We start from the raw sequence: 15,524 nt of genomic DNA, 5'->3' as shown, positions 1-15,524 counted from the left end.
ATCTGAAGGATGCAAGAAATAAAGTTGATTCATTCAAAAAAAAATTCAGATGGTGACAAGAAGGCATACGAGAGTGAGATGGATCCGCTGGTTGTGTGGAGTCACAACAACATTGTGCTCAATGTCAGTAAGACCAAGTAACTAAATGTGGACTTCAGGAAGGGGAATTTGAAGGAACACACATCACTGTTCATCGAGGGATCAGTAGTAGAAATGCTGAGCAGTTTCAACTTCCTGAATGTCAACACCTCTGAAGATCTATCCCGTGTCCAATAAATTGATGCAACTACAAAGACAGCATCTACATTTCATTAGGAGTTTGAGGAGGCTTGCATGTCACCAAAGACTCTTGCAAATTTCTACAAGTGTACAATGGAGAACATTCTCACTGAAGGGGCCACTGAACAGGATTGGAAAAAGCTGTAGGAAGTTGTAAACACAGCCAGCTCTATCATTGGCACTAGCCACCATAGCGTTGAGGTCACCTTCGAAAGGTTATACCTCAAGAAAGAGGCATCCATCATTAAAGACCCCCTCACCCTGGACATGCCCTCTTCTCATTGCTACCATCAAGGAGGTGGTATAGGAGCCTGAAGACACATACTGAACATTTCAGGAACAACTTCTTCCCCTCTGTCATCAGATTTCTGATTGGGCAATGAACCAATGAACACTAACTCACTATTTTTTTTCTGTTGCCGTCTTTTTGCACTGCTTACAAATTTTAATTTCTTAAAATATATTTCTATTATAATTTATAGTTTTTAAAAATTATTTTATAATGCAATATACTGCTGCCATAAAGCAACAAATTTCACTACATATGCTAGTGACATTAAACAGGATTCTGACTCTGAATCCAAGGAAGAGAATCAATTATAATCTTAAAAGGTATTCAACGGAAATTGCACAAAATAATCAAGACAAACAGAGCAATCTAAGAAAAAGGAATCCAGTTCGTGCACTCTTCCTAAACTTTATCCTTTTTGTTAAAACACAGAAAAATGACTTTTGTTGTTGAAAAAAAAAACACAGGTTTAGAGAGAGAAAAAAATATGATGGACAATATACTGAGTAGAATTAAACCTAACTCGTGTTTGCTGATTCCGGAGGTACAGCTCGTAAAATTATTTAGCATGTTATGTGAATACGTGTATTCAAAAGAATTGCTATGCCAAGAGATGCAGCTAGAAGCAGATCTGTAGGAGTCAAAATGATCTTTTATTTAACATTGTATAGCAATGGGGTGAAGGATGGGGAGTAATCATGTTCGCTGCAATGAACCAGTGGAAGTGGTAGGCTTGAGAGACAGAAACAGGAGAAATGTTGATGCAGGAGCAAAGTGTACAAAGCTTGACTGATGAAGTCATTGAGCAGACTGGTGCAGTACATCAAATAGTAGGGGCTAACAGGCTATAGCCTGACAAATTAAATTAAGAGAACAGTTATCAGGCTAGTTTAGTTTTAAGATAACTCTCTACCACAGTGAAATCTTCCATCACCGTGGGTAAGTATAAAATGCAGATGAATATCACATCCATTAACAAAAAAGGTGGCCTATAATCAAGGAGATAGCTCAAAGATTTCTGGTCAAAGCCACCAGGCTGTAAAGGTTCATTCTATATATGATGTTTTAGACATGTTCTACATAAGCGCTGAATAAAATGACTTTTTTACCCCAGGGTTTCTTCCTGCTGAAATACTTTGTAAATGTGTTAGAAAGTAAGTACGATATTTCAGGATAATTATTTATTTCTAATTGATAACAATTTCTCTGGTGAAGTTCTCGTTTTCCGTATATTTCAACAAAATAAATGGGCTAATAAACAGCAAGGGAGGAACTCAAAATTTCATAAAGTATAGTTGCAAAGTAAGAATGGGCCATTGAGAGAAAATTAACCAGCCTTTTGTGGTTAACATCGCATCTGAATGTAAACATTTTGATCTTAAGTATTCCATCTCAAATTAATATCACTAACAAACAAGCATAATTTATATGCCTCTATAGAGTTTTAAAATATTGCGAACAGAAAAGCAAATGTAGTCTATGTTTTAATAGATTTAAAAAAGACAAAACGTCAATGTAACAATTCAATTGGATTTCAATGCAGAATAAATCATTCCTTTCATCGATTGTGTTACTATTAAACTAAATGAATTAGCCTGTGATAATATATCATGCTATTATTTTCACTATGAAGAAATTATAAGGACATTGGATGATTTATTTTTGTTTTGTCATTCTGGAGTGCCACCTCCCTACAAGAAGAACCAGTGGTGCATGTTTTGAAGACCATCAGCTACTCACAAGTTAGTTACTTCTTGAGTTACATTCTCTATTACTACAATTTAAAAAAGGATTTGGTGATTTCTTGGTATCTCTTAAAGTTACAAAAGACTCCAGTTACTGAAAAAGCATTAATTTGCAGACAAGCTTCAGTACAAACTGATTTCTTCAAGTCTTGCAAGTTCACACAGGCATTCCTCTTCTCAAACATCCCAAGAAAGTATGGATGCAAGGACTACAGATAGTGAATTTGTTCAAGTACAATTCAGTAGCATGCCTGCATGTACCTTATTTTGTGGGCTTCATTTCGGGTCAATCCCAGTGACTGAATACACATTACTTTCACACGATAAACTCAGTAATTATTGCAACTGAATGAGGTTCCATGCTGGCAGGGAGCAGCTGGCTATGTGACAAAACACAGGCAAATGCTCAGTACTTTTAAACAGACATGATGCATTCATTCAACTGCTCCATCTACATTTGAGGCACTGTGAAAAGCAAAAGGCCCATTGATAAGTGACAAGACTGTCTACTGATGACAGTCTTTCTGAGGGTGCTTCAACATTAACATTTGAAGGCTGGCTTTAAGTACTCCAAGTTACATTGGTGAAGATTCAATGAAAAATTGCATTGTGAAATGGTTGGTAAACTCTGAACTCTGAAATATTTAGAATGGCTAGACTCTTGGAGTACTGCCTTCATAGATTCAAAAGTACAAATGCATTATAGATAGATAGATAGATAGATAGATAGATAGATAGATAGATAGATAGATAGATAGATAGATACTTTATTCATCCCCAAGGGGAAATTCACCATTTTTCCAGTGTTCCATACACTTATTGTAGCAAAACTAATTACATAAGTATTTAACTCAATATAAATATGATATGCATCTAAAATCACCCTCCCAAAAAGCATTAATAAATAGCTTTTAAAAAGTTCTTAAATAGTTACTAAAGTGCATTGAGTGGTAACTTAAGCTCAGTCCTAACATTCCTGTTCATTTTTATGGTTATTCAGATATTTGCCTAAAAGACTGGCTGAGGTAAATCTCAGCATCCGAACTAATGACTTGGGAAAGTGTGTAGATTCCTAAAGCACAGAGGGTAACTTCAGTCCATCACACAGGGACTGCGTCTCTGAAGGATTGTTGTTGTTTCTCTCCATGCCTCATAGTGCATCAGGTAGCCACCTCGCCATTTCTTTAGCATTTTTGTCTGCGTTTGTGAGGCCGAGTTGCTCAACCCAGCACAGATGGAATGCGTGCAACGAGCCAGCCATATTCGAACCTGGGACCACCCACTTCTAAGTCTGGTGCAGACGCCACTGTACCACTGGCTGATGAAATAATTCCACTCTCTGAGAGAATTGCTAAATAATTCCACTCTCCTGCTCTTTCCACACAATACTTTTGAATCTTCATCCATTTCCCTTTTGAAAGCTAACAGTAAACCTGCATCCATCATACTTTCTCATCAGACAGTTCTATTGCTTAATAGCAATTTCAAGGAATTATCCAGTTAAACACTATAAGATAGTTTAATCTACTATTCGGCTAGATATGAACATTGGGCTAACTGCCAGCACTCCAAATGATGATTCGTTGAACAACTCCTTCCTTTTTCTAATGCAACATGGCTGTTGATTTTGTTATGAATGTACCACAGCTCTGAGGGGCCGAAAGGTGCGGGGTAGCCCCCTCCTTTGTGAGAATCACAAGAGCATTATTGGGTTGGGTCAGAGGACCCAGGAAATGAGAGAGAGACATGGCCATTGTCTCCTGGAGACAACGTTTCTGGATTGGGGACTATGCTACGTGCAAGCCCTCGGGCAAAATGGGCTGGTTGAGAGAGAGATTGCATCACCCCAACCTGATTGACATCCACTACCCTGCGAGTTAAGATAAAAGAGGGGCTGTAGGAAAACGACTTGGAACTAACAACGGGGAACCAACTCCCCCCGACTCAACGGATTGGCCTCATAAAAGACCCGAGCAACTTTCAAAACTGTCTTTCTTAAACCCAAAGAGCTGCAGCTTGAAAGGACAGTGACATTTATCTTTCCATCGGACAATACAGTAATCCCTAGACAACGATAGACTTATTTCTTATCGGTTATTATGATACCCGCGCTTAGATTTAGTATTGACGACGTATATTATCTGTATATTTGCATTAATCTTCTTTTTGTGCCCTTTATCAAAAAATACTTTTAAAAATAGTACCATCAGACTTCAACGGACCTCTCTATCTTTGCTGGTAAGTGATCCAGTTACGGGAATTTCGTAACAATTTTTGCTCAATGCAAAACTGTGGAAATTAATCATCCACATAAAATCATCAGGTTTTGTTTGAGATGACCATGAGTCATCTGGCTTTCTGGCTCCATTATTCTACCAGGTGACAGGAAATTCCAGAACAAGTTGCCTTCACTGGATTTGGTCCCAGATGTTGGGACCAACTGTCCATGCTCTATGGACATGGAAATGTGCAATGGTTTGTTAGGCAGCTTCATGTTCACCAAGAAAGGCAGCAGAAGGTTTGATCAACTGACATCGAATGCCTGTCAACTGTTGTGCAGCAAGCTGTGATTTTCCTTTTTATTTATTTATATCTCAAAAGAAATTTTTATCTTTACCTGAAAAGATTCTTATAAGGTTCAGCACCAAGAAGCAGTCAAGGGAACATTAGAGATTAATTACTGGATACACTGGAGAATGTTTTTCCAAACATCTACTGTATGGATGAGGGGGGGATAAGAGCATATAAAAGCAGATATTAACACATCTGGAAAGTACGTGCTCCCGGAGATGGTACAAATTTATGTCATGTGATGACACCATGCTTTGTTGGTAATTAAACCTTAACTTTATTTTGTTATCCTGGGAGATCAGCCTTTGAGCAGTACTGTTTACTACTCAAATGGCAAACTCCCAGGATATTCCAGCATATTCAATAAAATGGATCTTCCTTTTGTGAGCTTTAGGAGTAATGAAGAATAAAACTCACTGCAACCATGTCTTCTTTCTATGTAAAATTCTGTGCAGTTCTGTCTAAAGCAAATTGCATCAGGACCAAAGATGGGATCATCTCATTCTTAGTGGTTCAGCTACTTCCTGTCTGTCAGACTTACTCCTCAGAACAAAAGTGTGAATTATATTCATCAAATATTGCATTTACTTTAATGTTTTTAAATATAATCAATAATATTAAAAAATTAAATGATTGAAGTGATACTCTATAAGCTGTTGTGAGACAATTCATATTAACACATTTATAATGTTACTCTTTATGATATTTTCACTTCTTTTACTGCAAAATATGGAGATCAGAATATTTTACAGAATAAAACAGTCTTATTTTTAATAGGTAGACAAGGTAAATAAATAGAATATCTGAATTTGGATACTGCACAGTTCTCAAAACCTTCCACCTTCTAGCAAGTTCAGCAACGTGCCATTATATTTGAAGCACAAAGCAATCGGTTAATTTTGATTGATGTACATCAGCTTTTATATGAGCATATGAGCTTAAAACAAAGGTCTACGCAGCAGCTTGGTAATATTAAAACATGGAATTTATTCTTTTTATAGGAAAAAGGTGTAGAATGTGAGCTCAGACTAGCCATAGGGTTGTCATTAATCTTTGCAATAAAACTGTTCCAAATAGCAGGAACTGTTGAACATTAGTTCTGGTTAAAATTAGCATTATTCAACAGTCCAGTTGGGAATTACTATGTTAGTGCATTAGAGCTTGGTTTATGGATAAAAATTGCAGAAACTGGTTGTGGTTGCTTGCAATTCACAGCAAAATGTTGGAGAGGGAAAAAGAAAATCATTACATCCATGTGATGAAAGCAAATAGTCAAAACAGATGGAATGCCAATAGGTTGAAATGGCAGACATCAGACATTAGTATGAACAAAAATTATAACTGTTGTGCATTTAGTATTTCAGTAATAATTGAGTAATATTGCATACACATTATTTGATTAAGCATTCTTTGTTCTTTACATAATGCATTGTGGGTTATCTGTACAAGTATGTAAATGGCATATATCATCACGTCACCATGTGATATGTGCATACTTCACTATAAGTAAAGATGAAGTTAGACTCATATTTCGGACTCCCATCTTTTTCTTGCAATTAGTTGTGTGTTTGGGAGTTACAATACATAACAAAAACTTATTTTAATCTGAAGTAGTGAACTGATTTCTTAATTGAACTATTTGTCAGAAAGATGCATAGATTTCTGGAATCCCTGCATACATGCTCTTTTCCTGTGCTCTGGAATAAAGGTTACATTGTCACAGACCTGTATCTCAGAGATTTGTTTGTACTGCACTGTTAATGCAGAGGACTAGATTCCACAATAAATCATCATTTATTTTTTGACAGCTTAATCGATCGCGGTGAAAGCTTTTCTGTGGAGAGATCTGAAGGATTGATCAGAGTTATTTTGCTGACTGAATATTAACTTCTCCCACCTGCTATCTGTGACTACAAAATTGTAGAGAGTCAACATCAATTGCCCTCATATCATCTATGAGTCTTACTTGCCTTCCTTTTTTCAACAGAGTAGTAGAGATCTGTTTGTGACATACCCTTACTGCCATGTGCAGAAGCCAATCTAATGTCAATGTTACTGGAGACAAGGTGGTAGGAATTCACTCATTTGAATTGCTGTTCACTATTCTTATGAGCAGCCTTGAGTAATATAATTGGAATGCATTTACACAATTGTTATCTCTTAAACTGAAGAAACTGAAGCATAAAAGAACAATTTTAGCATAAGTTGAGCCATGTTACTCTAAGGAGCGATATAGACACATGCCCACACTTGCACGTGCGTGCACACACACACACACACACACAAATGGAGTGCATTTTATTAACCTTTAATATCAGAAACATTTACCTTAGTAGGTACTTTGATTAACATCTACTCTGCTTGTGAGTCATGACAATAATTATTGATATTACAAGACTATGAATTGTATAGACTATCAATGTATTTCAATTAGTGTCAGAGCAATGGTAAAGCCTATTTCTAGGAAGTTCAGGATGCCACAACAATATAAATTATGCACTTATCTTTCATCTGGGCTCCATGGTGTATATTTATTCCAAAGGAGCAAGTATCAAGGACACTAGGGGATAGTGAACTGTCACTAATCCCTCCTCTTGATGTTAGTTTGATTGCAAATAAGTGCACATTTACCAGCCCTCTAACAACAAGAGTAGACATAAAAGAGGCACTGGCTGGAATGTGTCACCAGAGGATAATTCTTCATAGGAATTATGTACTATTCACCACAAATTGCTCCTGAAGTATTGGCGCATTCCATACACTTTTCCTCAAATCTAAGAAATTAAATTACAATTCATTTAAAAACAACTTTCTGAACACAGTTTTAGTAAAGTTTGCTTGATAATTGTTGCCAGACCAAGCTTTGAACCTCTCACCTGATTAAAATGGAAGTGGGGCGTAGAAGGACAAAGCCAGGATAACCAATCTGCTCTCCAGAGATGGGTTTTACTAGAATGGAAGGACTTAAGGAGGTCAATGCCTCTAATTCTGCTTTTAACTCTAGGGAAACTTAGTAGATAAAAGCAAGCAAGACCGACTGAATCAGTGAAGTATGCGCTATTGCAGCACTGCTGAGGGGCCACCACATCTTAAGCTCCAGGTCCACAGAAATGATTTACACATTCACTGCAACTGGTACTAGACCCAACTCGCCTCCATTTCACCCTTTTGCTTTGCACCTTGCCAAATGTGGTTCAAAAGGTTTAAAAAATCTCAGGAATCAATTTTTCACTTGCACTGATGAAGCATCTCATTTCTTTAGGAACATTACTTCTTTGACTCAGTTGCAACAATCCAGTTTTGAACAAGCCCTTCAGCATCTACAGTCAAGTTAGAACATGGACATGCAAGACATTGCTCAGACATACTGACTGCCAAAGACTTGTATCATGACAAAAAGCTCAAACCTTGGCATGCATGTGATATCTTTTTCCAGTTCTGACTGCAGGTGCACTTTAAAGCAATTCATCTCTTAATTCCAAAGGATTCATAACTTTGGATGTGTTGGAGTGCAACTTGAAAGGAAAATGTGTTGATCAATCCATATGTTATATGCACTTTTCAGACAGTGGCTGTTAATCAGTGTAGTATTTCCTTACAATGGCAGGGGTCTCTCTGTTCCTTTTTGCCTCTGTGACAAGGTCACATCCTCTTGTCACTTCAAGTACACTTTTAATCTTTAATTTTTTTTTTAAGTAAAATGTTTAGAAAAACTCAGGAAACGTCCCACAATGAACAAACCCACAGCCCTTGATTCACTGTCAGCAATCATAGCAAGTGTTTTGCACCTGTTTTTTGTCTCCAAAGAGCTAATTCGACCTGACAATGATGGATTGGAAGTTTACTACAGAGAAACCTTTAGCTGTAACGTCATGTGAAAATACATACAAGCAAACTTCAAAACTTGCATCAAACATTGTTACTGTGAGACAATATTTCTGAACAAATGTGAACCTATTTGTAGTTTTTACGTTTAGATTTTCTACTACTTCTCAATGTGCCCGTGTTCTTCCATTCCTCCTTTATGTATCATTCACAATTTTTCAGCCAATGAAGGCTGGGTAACATGTCCTCAAGTGATATTAATGTTCATGGATTATACTACAAAACATGTGAGCAGTAAGGACACACCTCTTTATGATTCACACGGTGGGGTAACACTGTAGCTACCCTAATATTACACTGTATCAATATGTCTCACCACTGAGTAAACAACATTCATTTTGAGAGAATTAAAACCTAATCAAAGCAGTAGAACTTTCCTAAAGGTAATGATTTAAAGATGAGCCTTATTTGTCACATGTACATCAAAACATACAGCAAAATGCATCATTTCCATCAAATTGTAGGATTTTGTGAATGAAACGTGTGTTGTTTTATGTGTTTAACAAAAGTTGCAGGCCTATACTTCCATTACAAACAAATCATAAGCAGTCGCCTTATGGTGCTGTCGTTACATCAGACACCATTGTTTAAAATGAACACAACAACTCAAGGATAGTGTTTAGTGAATTATGTAGAACAGTTTCTATTATGAATAATAAGTGTCACCTGTCACCCATTGCACTGCCCTACAAAATCAGCAAGACAGCCTGCAAGTGTCATTCCACATTCCACACCAACACAGAATGCCCACAAATCACTAACCCTCACTGTATGTCCTTGTAATGTGGGAGGAAACCAGAGCACTCAGAGCACGCAGTCACAGGAAGAAGGTAGAGGGAATCAAACTCTGATCAATGATCACTAGTACTGTAAAATAATGCACTAAACACTACATTGCTATGCCATCTTGAAAGTCATGCTTTCCTTTCCATTTTGGAATATCCATGTTTAGTATTTCCTGAACACATCCAGTTACATGAAAAGTCGATGAAGGGTTAGTGGCCTAGTCTTACAGTTTTGCATGGACCTTTACTTAACCTTCTGCTTCTGAGTCTCTTTTCCTCTCCACATAAAGGAAATTAATTGCTTTGGCTAGATCTGTACTTGTATCAAATGTAAGTCATGGAATTGGTTCAATCAAAACTAAATTTCCTCCACATTGGCATTTTACTTATATTTTACATTTAAGTTAACCACAGTTAAAATGACTGGATAAAAGCGACCTTCAGTGAGACAGCACCACATTTACCTGAAGTCTTCTTATCACAGCAGTTATCAGTTGAATCATGTCTGTAGCAAGAACTTGTACCACAGAGAAATGAATTTGCATGTTATATGATGCAACTTTGCCAGGAAATAACATGAAGAGCGTAGCAGTTCCACTGTGTGACTAATGCGCCACATGTGGAGGTGGTAGGAAATGTAAAGCAGTGCCCAACTGAAAATTTCGATTGCAAGTCTGTGATTTTCATCCAAGCATGCAGAATCCATGGATAGTGTGGGTTAATTGAACAGAAGCAGATTTTCACAGCACTTGTGAGGCCTACTGTGTCACTAAATGCAGCTCCAGGAACCTGCGTCAAGTAGATTCTCTAAGGTAAGAACTTGACTTTCATAACGGTTCCTCCTTGGGATCCTAAGCGCCCAAGTCTCAGCAACAAATGACCACTATCCTAACCCAAATTCGTGCCCTGTTGTTGCCACCCAATTGAGCTCGACCCCAAGCACATACACACCACTCGCCATCAATGCCAGATCTGACTCTTGAGATCCTAAATGCTCTTTTTACTAACACATTCTAGGCACCTCTTCCTGTTAAACTTCCAGTTAAACTTCAAGAGAAAGTAAGGCCTCTAGTGTTCAAAATAAGCAAGACCTGATATGAAACCTATTGCACCTTGAGCTTTATTTGCTGTAGAATGTGGCTGTCAGCACTAATTGGTCCACTGTCTGCTCCTTATTTAACACATATTTCCCAATATCGATCAACTTTAAGGCCTTTAATTGCACTACTCTGGGGTTTGTATATTAATTTCACTGAATAAGAATGACTTTTTGTTTCATACCAAACTCTGGATCGATGATAATAAAAGCAATAAGAATTCTTGATAGGATCAATGCCTAACCCAAGCTAAATTTTTATTGGAAATTTCTCCTCACGATTAAATGGAAGAAAATGACTGCAGAGGGAAATGTTATGCAACAATATATCAACCCTAATGTATAAAACAATCCAGTTCTTTATTTTAACTTATTCGCAAGATAATACTGACCCAACTTATAGCAACCGCTGTTCATGTAGGTTTTGTTTAAGGGTTCTCAGATCACCATAGAAACATATTTTGCATGTATCCCAGTTAACACATTGCCAATATCCATAAACTGTATATCACTACTGAATTCCTTCTATCTTAAGATCATCCACTTAAATATTTGTTCCCACAGTATTTTAACACTGGCATTAATCCACTTAAAAGTCATGGTTTTCAGAAAAGGAAGGCTAAGATGATGAAACTAGAATGCACAAGAGAATGGAAGAAGGGAAACAGATGGGTCTAAAATTATATTGGAAAGTGACAAAGAGATTATGAACTTAACCGAAGAAGAACTTTCTAATATATCCCTTAAGAAATTAAGCATGTTTGAGAGGCATTAAGGACACAGTTATATAGTTGTTTATTCTTTGTTTTCCTTAAACTGAACTAAATCGCGGATCTGTCTTACCTTTCTCCTTTTGGCTTCTCTTTATATTGGGACCATTATCATGATCAATGATCTCTCCTTCTCTCGTCCCTGGCTGACCAGCTGTTGGCAAAGAATTAGAATGTTCCATAGTTTACTCTGCTGAAACAGTACCAGAAATTTTTCCAGTCCTCCTCATTCTCATAAATGCCAGACATTAAACATTTTAGTAGCTAAAATATAGAGCCAATTTCTGAATAGAACAAAATTCATTTAAATTTTTAAAGCAACTTCATGATCTCTCTCTTCCCTTAAGGTAATAGTTGAACACAATTTCCACTAAATCACTAAAATATAATTAGATTTAATGCAATGCCACCTTTCTGGATGAGCTGTTCTAGATATCATTTCCTCCTGTTGATTAAGCCTTTAAATAGTCCACTTTGGAACAAAAAGTGCTGTTGAAAATGAAATCACAATAACGATGCAATTTCTTGAGAAAATATTTACTTTTAAAATTAATTGCATAAAATGTTTGTTTTAAGTTATTAAACTCTTAGGATAACAAAGGTATAGTTGCCAAATGTTCTAAATAGAAAATTAATATTTTGTCATTTATTCTGAAATAAATTCTAATTATTTTTGTACAGTCACTAAATGAACTCCACTTACAGGCTTAAAATGCCCTATTTTGCATTTAGTTAATGTGATGTAATAATAATAATAGTATTGAAAATAGTTCTTAGACAACGGCAATATGAAATATTATACTATTTTCCCCACCGAAATCAATGGAAATGCAAATACAACAGGGTTTCTAATGAGCAGTTCTTCTCCCCTATCCTGCCCATTTACTGACCAAGCATTGAAGATTCCAGGTACCCGCAAATTGTACGTGAATATGAGATGACTTTTTTTCTGCAAATGGCAAACTTGAGTGGGCCATTACTAGTTTTTGCGCTTAGGAAGTGATATCTCATGAACTGGAATTGTAAATTTTTCAGTAATTAGCTCAAATTTTGTTTAAATGGAACAAAAAAAACTCACAATAAACTAAAGAAAGGACTGATTAATCAAAGGAGAATGCTCAGTGAACAAGTACAATCAATGTGTAAACAAATGAATTGGATACGGACAAGAAACAAAATCTTGTATTATTAAAAACTACATTTATAAAAGAAACAAATTTCAGAAATTTATGGAGTTTTATGCTATATACATAAGCATTGTATATCACCTATGATATTTTGTAATAACTGTTGCAGCCCTGTGTCCCTCTGAGAAGCTTAAGCCTTTTGATTGTCCCAGTTCCCAGACCAATCAGGCTAAAGCATTTAGTGTGTATCTGACCCATACACCTGGGTGAACTATGAGAAATAGATCAGAGGCATTCAAGTCTAGCAATCAAGAAAGTTACAGGAGGTCCAGGCATGACTTCTGGAAAGCTATTCAACAGATGAAATGGCAATTCCAAATGAAGAATGCTTCGCAGTCGTGGTCAGGCTTAAATGCTACATCACCTCTTGTAAAGTTAAATCAAGCAAAAACAGGGCTTCACTTCCCAATGAGTTCAAAGCCTTCTATGCTCACTTCGAGCATCAAAACATGGAGGAACTATCACAAACTCCCACAGCCACAGGTGATCCTGAGACTTCAGTCTCTGAGGCTGGTGCGCAAACAGACTCCAGGAAGGTGAACACACAAGGAGCATCTGTCCCAGATGGGGTACCTGGCCAAGTACTAAAACCCTGTGCTGATCAACTGGCTGGAGTGTTCACTGAGATCTTAAACCTCTTGCTTCAGCCTTCAGAGGTACCCAGCTGGCTCAAGTGGGCTTCAAATATACCAGTGCGTATGAAGCACGTGGTAATCTGCCTCAATAACTATCATCTTGTGACACTTACATCCACAGTGATGAAGTGCTTTGAGAGGCTGGTGATGAAACATATCAACTCCCGCCTGAGAAGAGACTTGGATCCATTCCAAATTGTACAAGTCCACAGCAGATGCCACTTCACTGGCTCCTCACTCAACTCTAGAACATCTAGACAACAAAGATGCATACATCAGGATGCTCTTTATTGATTACAGCTCAGCATTCAACATTATCATCCTCTCAAAACTAATCAATAAGTTTCAAGATCCTGGCTTCAATACCTCTATGTGCAATTCGGATCCTCAATTTCCTCACTTGCAGACCCCAGTCAATTTGGATTGACAATATCATCCCCTCCAGGACCTTCCTCAGCAAAGATGCACCATAAGGCTGTGTGCTCAACCTCTACTCTAGTTGCTTTACACTTATGACTGTGTGGCTACGCACAGCTCCAATGCCACATTCAAGTTTGCCTGCAACACCGCTGTCAAAGGCTGATACAAAGGAGGTGACAAATCAGCATTTAGAGGGAGATTGAAAACCCGGCTGAGCAGTGCCCTAACAACAGCCTCTTAAGCAGTGCCTCTACTTCCTTAGGAGTTTGTGAAGATTCGGCATGACATCTAAAACTTTGATAGACTTCTACAGACAGAGTGCGTCACTACCTGATATGGAAACACCAATTCCCCTGAAAACTAATCTTACAGAGAGTAGTAGATGTGGTCCAATACATCACAAGTAAAGCCCTCCCTACCATTGAGCACAGCTATATGAAGCGTTATCTCAGGAATGCAGCATCCATCATCAGGGACCTCCTTCACCCAGTTCATTTTCTCTTCTCGCTGCTGCCACCGGGAAGAAGGTACAGGAGCCTCAGCACTCACGCCACCAGGTTCAGGAGCAGTTATTACCCCTCAACTGTCAGGTTCTTGAACCAAAGGAGATAGCTTCACTCAAACACGAGGAAATCTACAGATGCTGGAAATTCAAGCAACACACACAAAATTTGGTGTACTTCTATAAGAAGAAGTACAGTCGACATTTCAGGCCGAGTTCCTTCGTTAGGTCCTGACGAAGGGTCTCAACCCGAAACATCGACTGTACTTCTTCCTACAGATGCTGCCTGGCCTGCTGTGTTCCACCAGCATCTTGTGTGTGTTGCTAACTTCGCTTGCCCCACAATCAACAGACTCATTTTCAAGGACTCTTCTCCTCACGTTCTTGATATTTATTGCTTATTTATTTATTATTATTATTATTTCTCTCTATCATATTTGCACAGTTTGTTGTCTTTTGCACACTGTCTGAATGCTCAATTTGGTGTGGTCTTTCATTGATTCTATTGTGGTTTTTATTCTATTATGGATTTACTGAGTATGGCCACAAGAAAATAAATTAATCTCAGGGTTGTATATGGTGACATATATGTAGTTTGATAATAAATTTACTTTAAACTTTGAAACTATTCGTGATTGAATAAAAGCCAAGTGTCTAAATAATACAATAGGTTGCTTTCTTAATAAAACCCTGTTGTATTCTGTTGTTCCAACTGGAAATCATTGGTGGAAAAAACAGAAGGAAATTAATTTTAGGAACATTTCTATACAAATCTTCTTCAAATCAATTAAATATGCAGTGGAAAACAAGGGGAGAAAAGGAGTGAGGTATTTTTCATGCGTTCAGTGCTCATTCAGGAGTCTGATGGCAGAAGGGAAGAGGCTGTTCCTGAGTCATTGAGTGTGTGCCTTCAGGTTCCTGGACCTCCTCTCTGATGATAGCATTGAGAAGAGAGCACTTTCAGGGTGATGGGGACATTTAATGATGGGTACCACCTTTCTGATGCATCGCTCCTTTAAGATTTGTCCTGAATGCTAGGAAGGCTAGTGCCCATGAGGAGCTGACAGAGTTTAAAACTTCCTGCAGTTTATTTCAATCCTGTGCAGTGCCCCTCCCCCCATACCAGATGGTGATGCAGCCCGTCAGAGTGCTCTCCATGGTACATCTGTAGAAGTTTGTGAGTGTCTTTGGTGACATACCAGGTCTCCTCAAAGTCCTAATGAAATATAGCCACTATCATGTCTTCTTTATAACAGTTGAGCCTAGGATTGATCTTCAGAGATGTTGACACCCAGGAACTTGAAATTGCCCACCCTTTCCACTCTGGTCCCGATATGAGGACTAGTCTGTGTTCCCTCAT

General features: G+C 37.8%; 1 protein-coding gene across 5 annotated transcripts in view; it reads right to left on the bottom strand.

Annotated features, from left to right (window-relative positions):
* Positions 1-15,524, bottom strand: part of dacha (dachshund a) — a 375,715-nt gene that overhangs the window by 87,728 nt on the left and 272,463 nt on the right. For all 5 annotated transcript variants that reach the window (XM_059977288.1, XM_059977289.1, XM_059977292.1 and 2 more), the window contains one exon: positions 11,494-11,574. In XM_059977288.1, the coding sequence (XP_059833271.1) occupies positions 11,494-11,574 (81 nt within the window). The remainder of the gene's footprint in view (positions 1-11,493; positions 11,575-15,524) is intronic.

This window comes from Hypanus sabinus, chromosome 8 (genome assembly GCF_030144855.1).
Source record: "Hypanus sabinus isolate sHypSab1 chromosome 8, sHypSab1.hap1, whole genome shotgun sequence".
Classification (NCBI taxonomy): Eukaryota; Metazoa; Chordata; class Chondrichthyes; order Myliobatiformes; family Dasyatidae; genus Hypanus; species Hypanus sabinus.
Note: the sequence above shows the minus strand (reverse complement) of the source record. Positions and strands in the feature narration are given on the sequence as shown.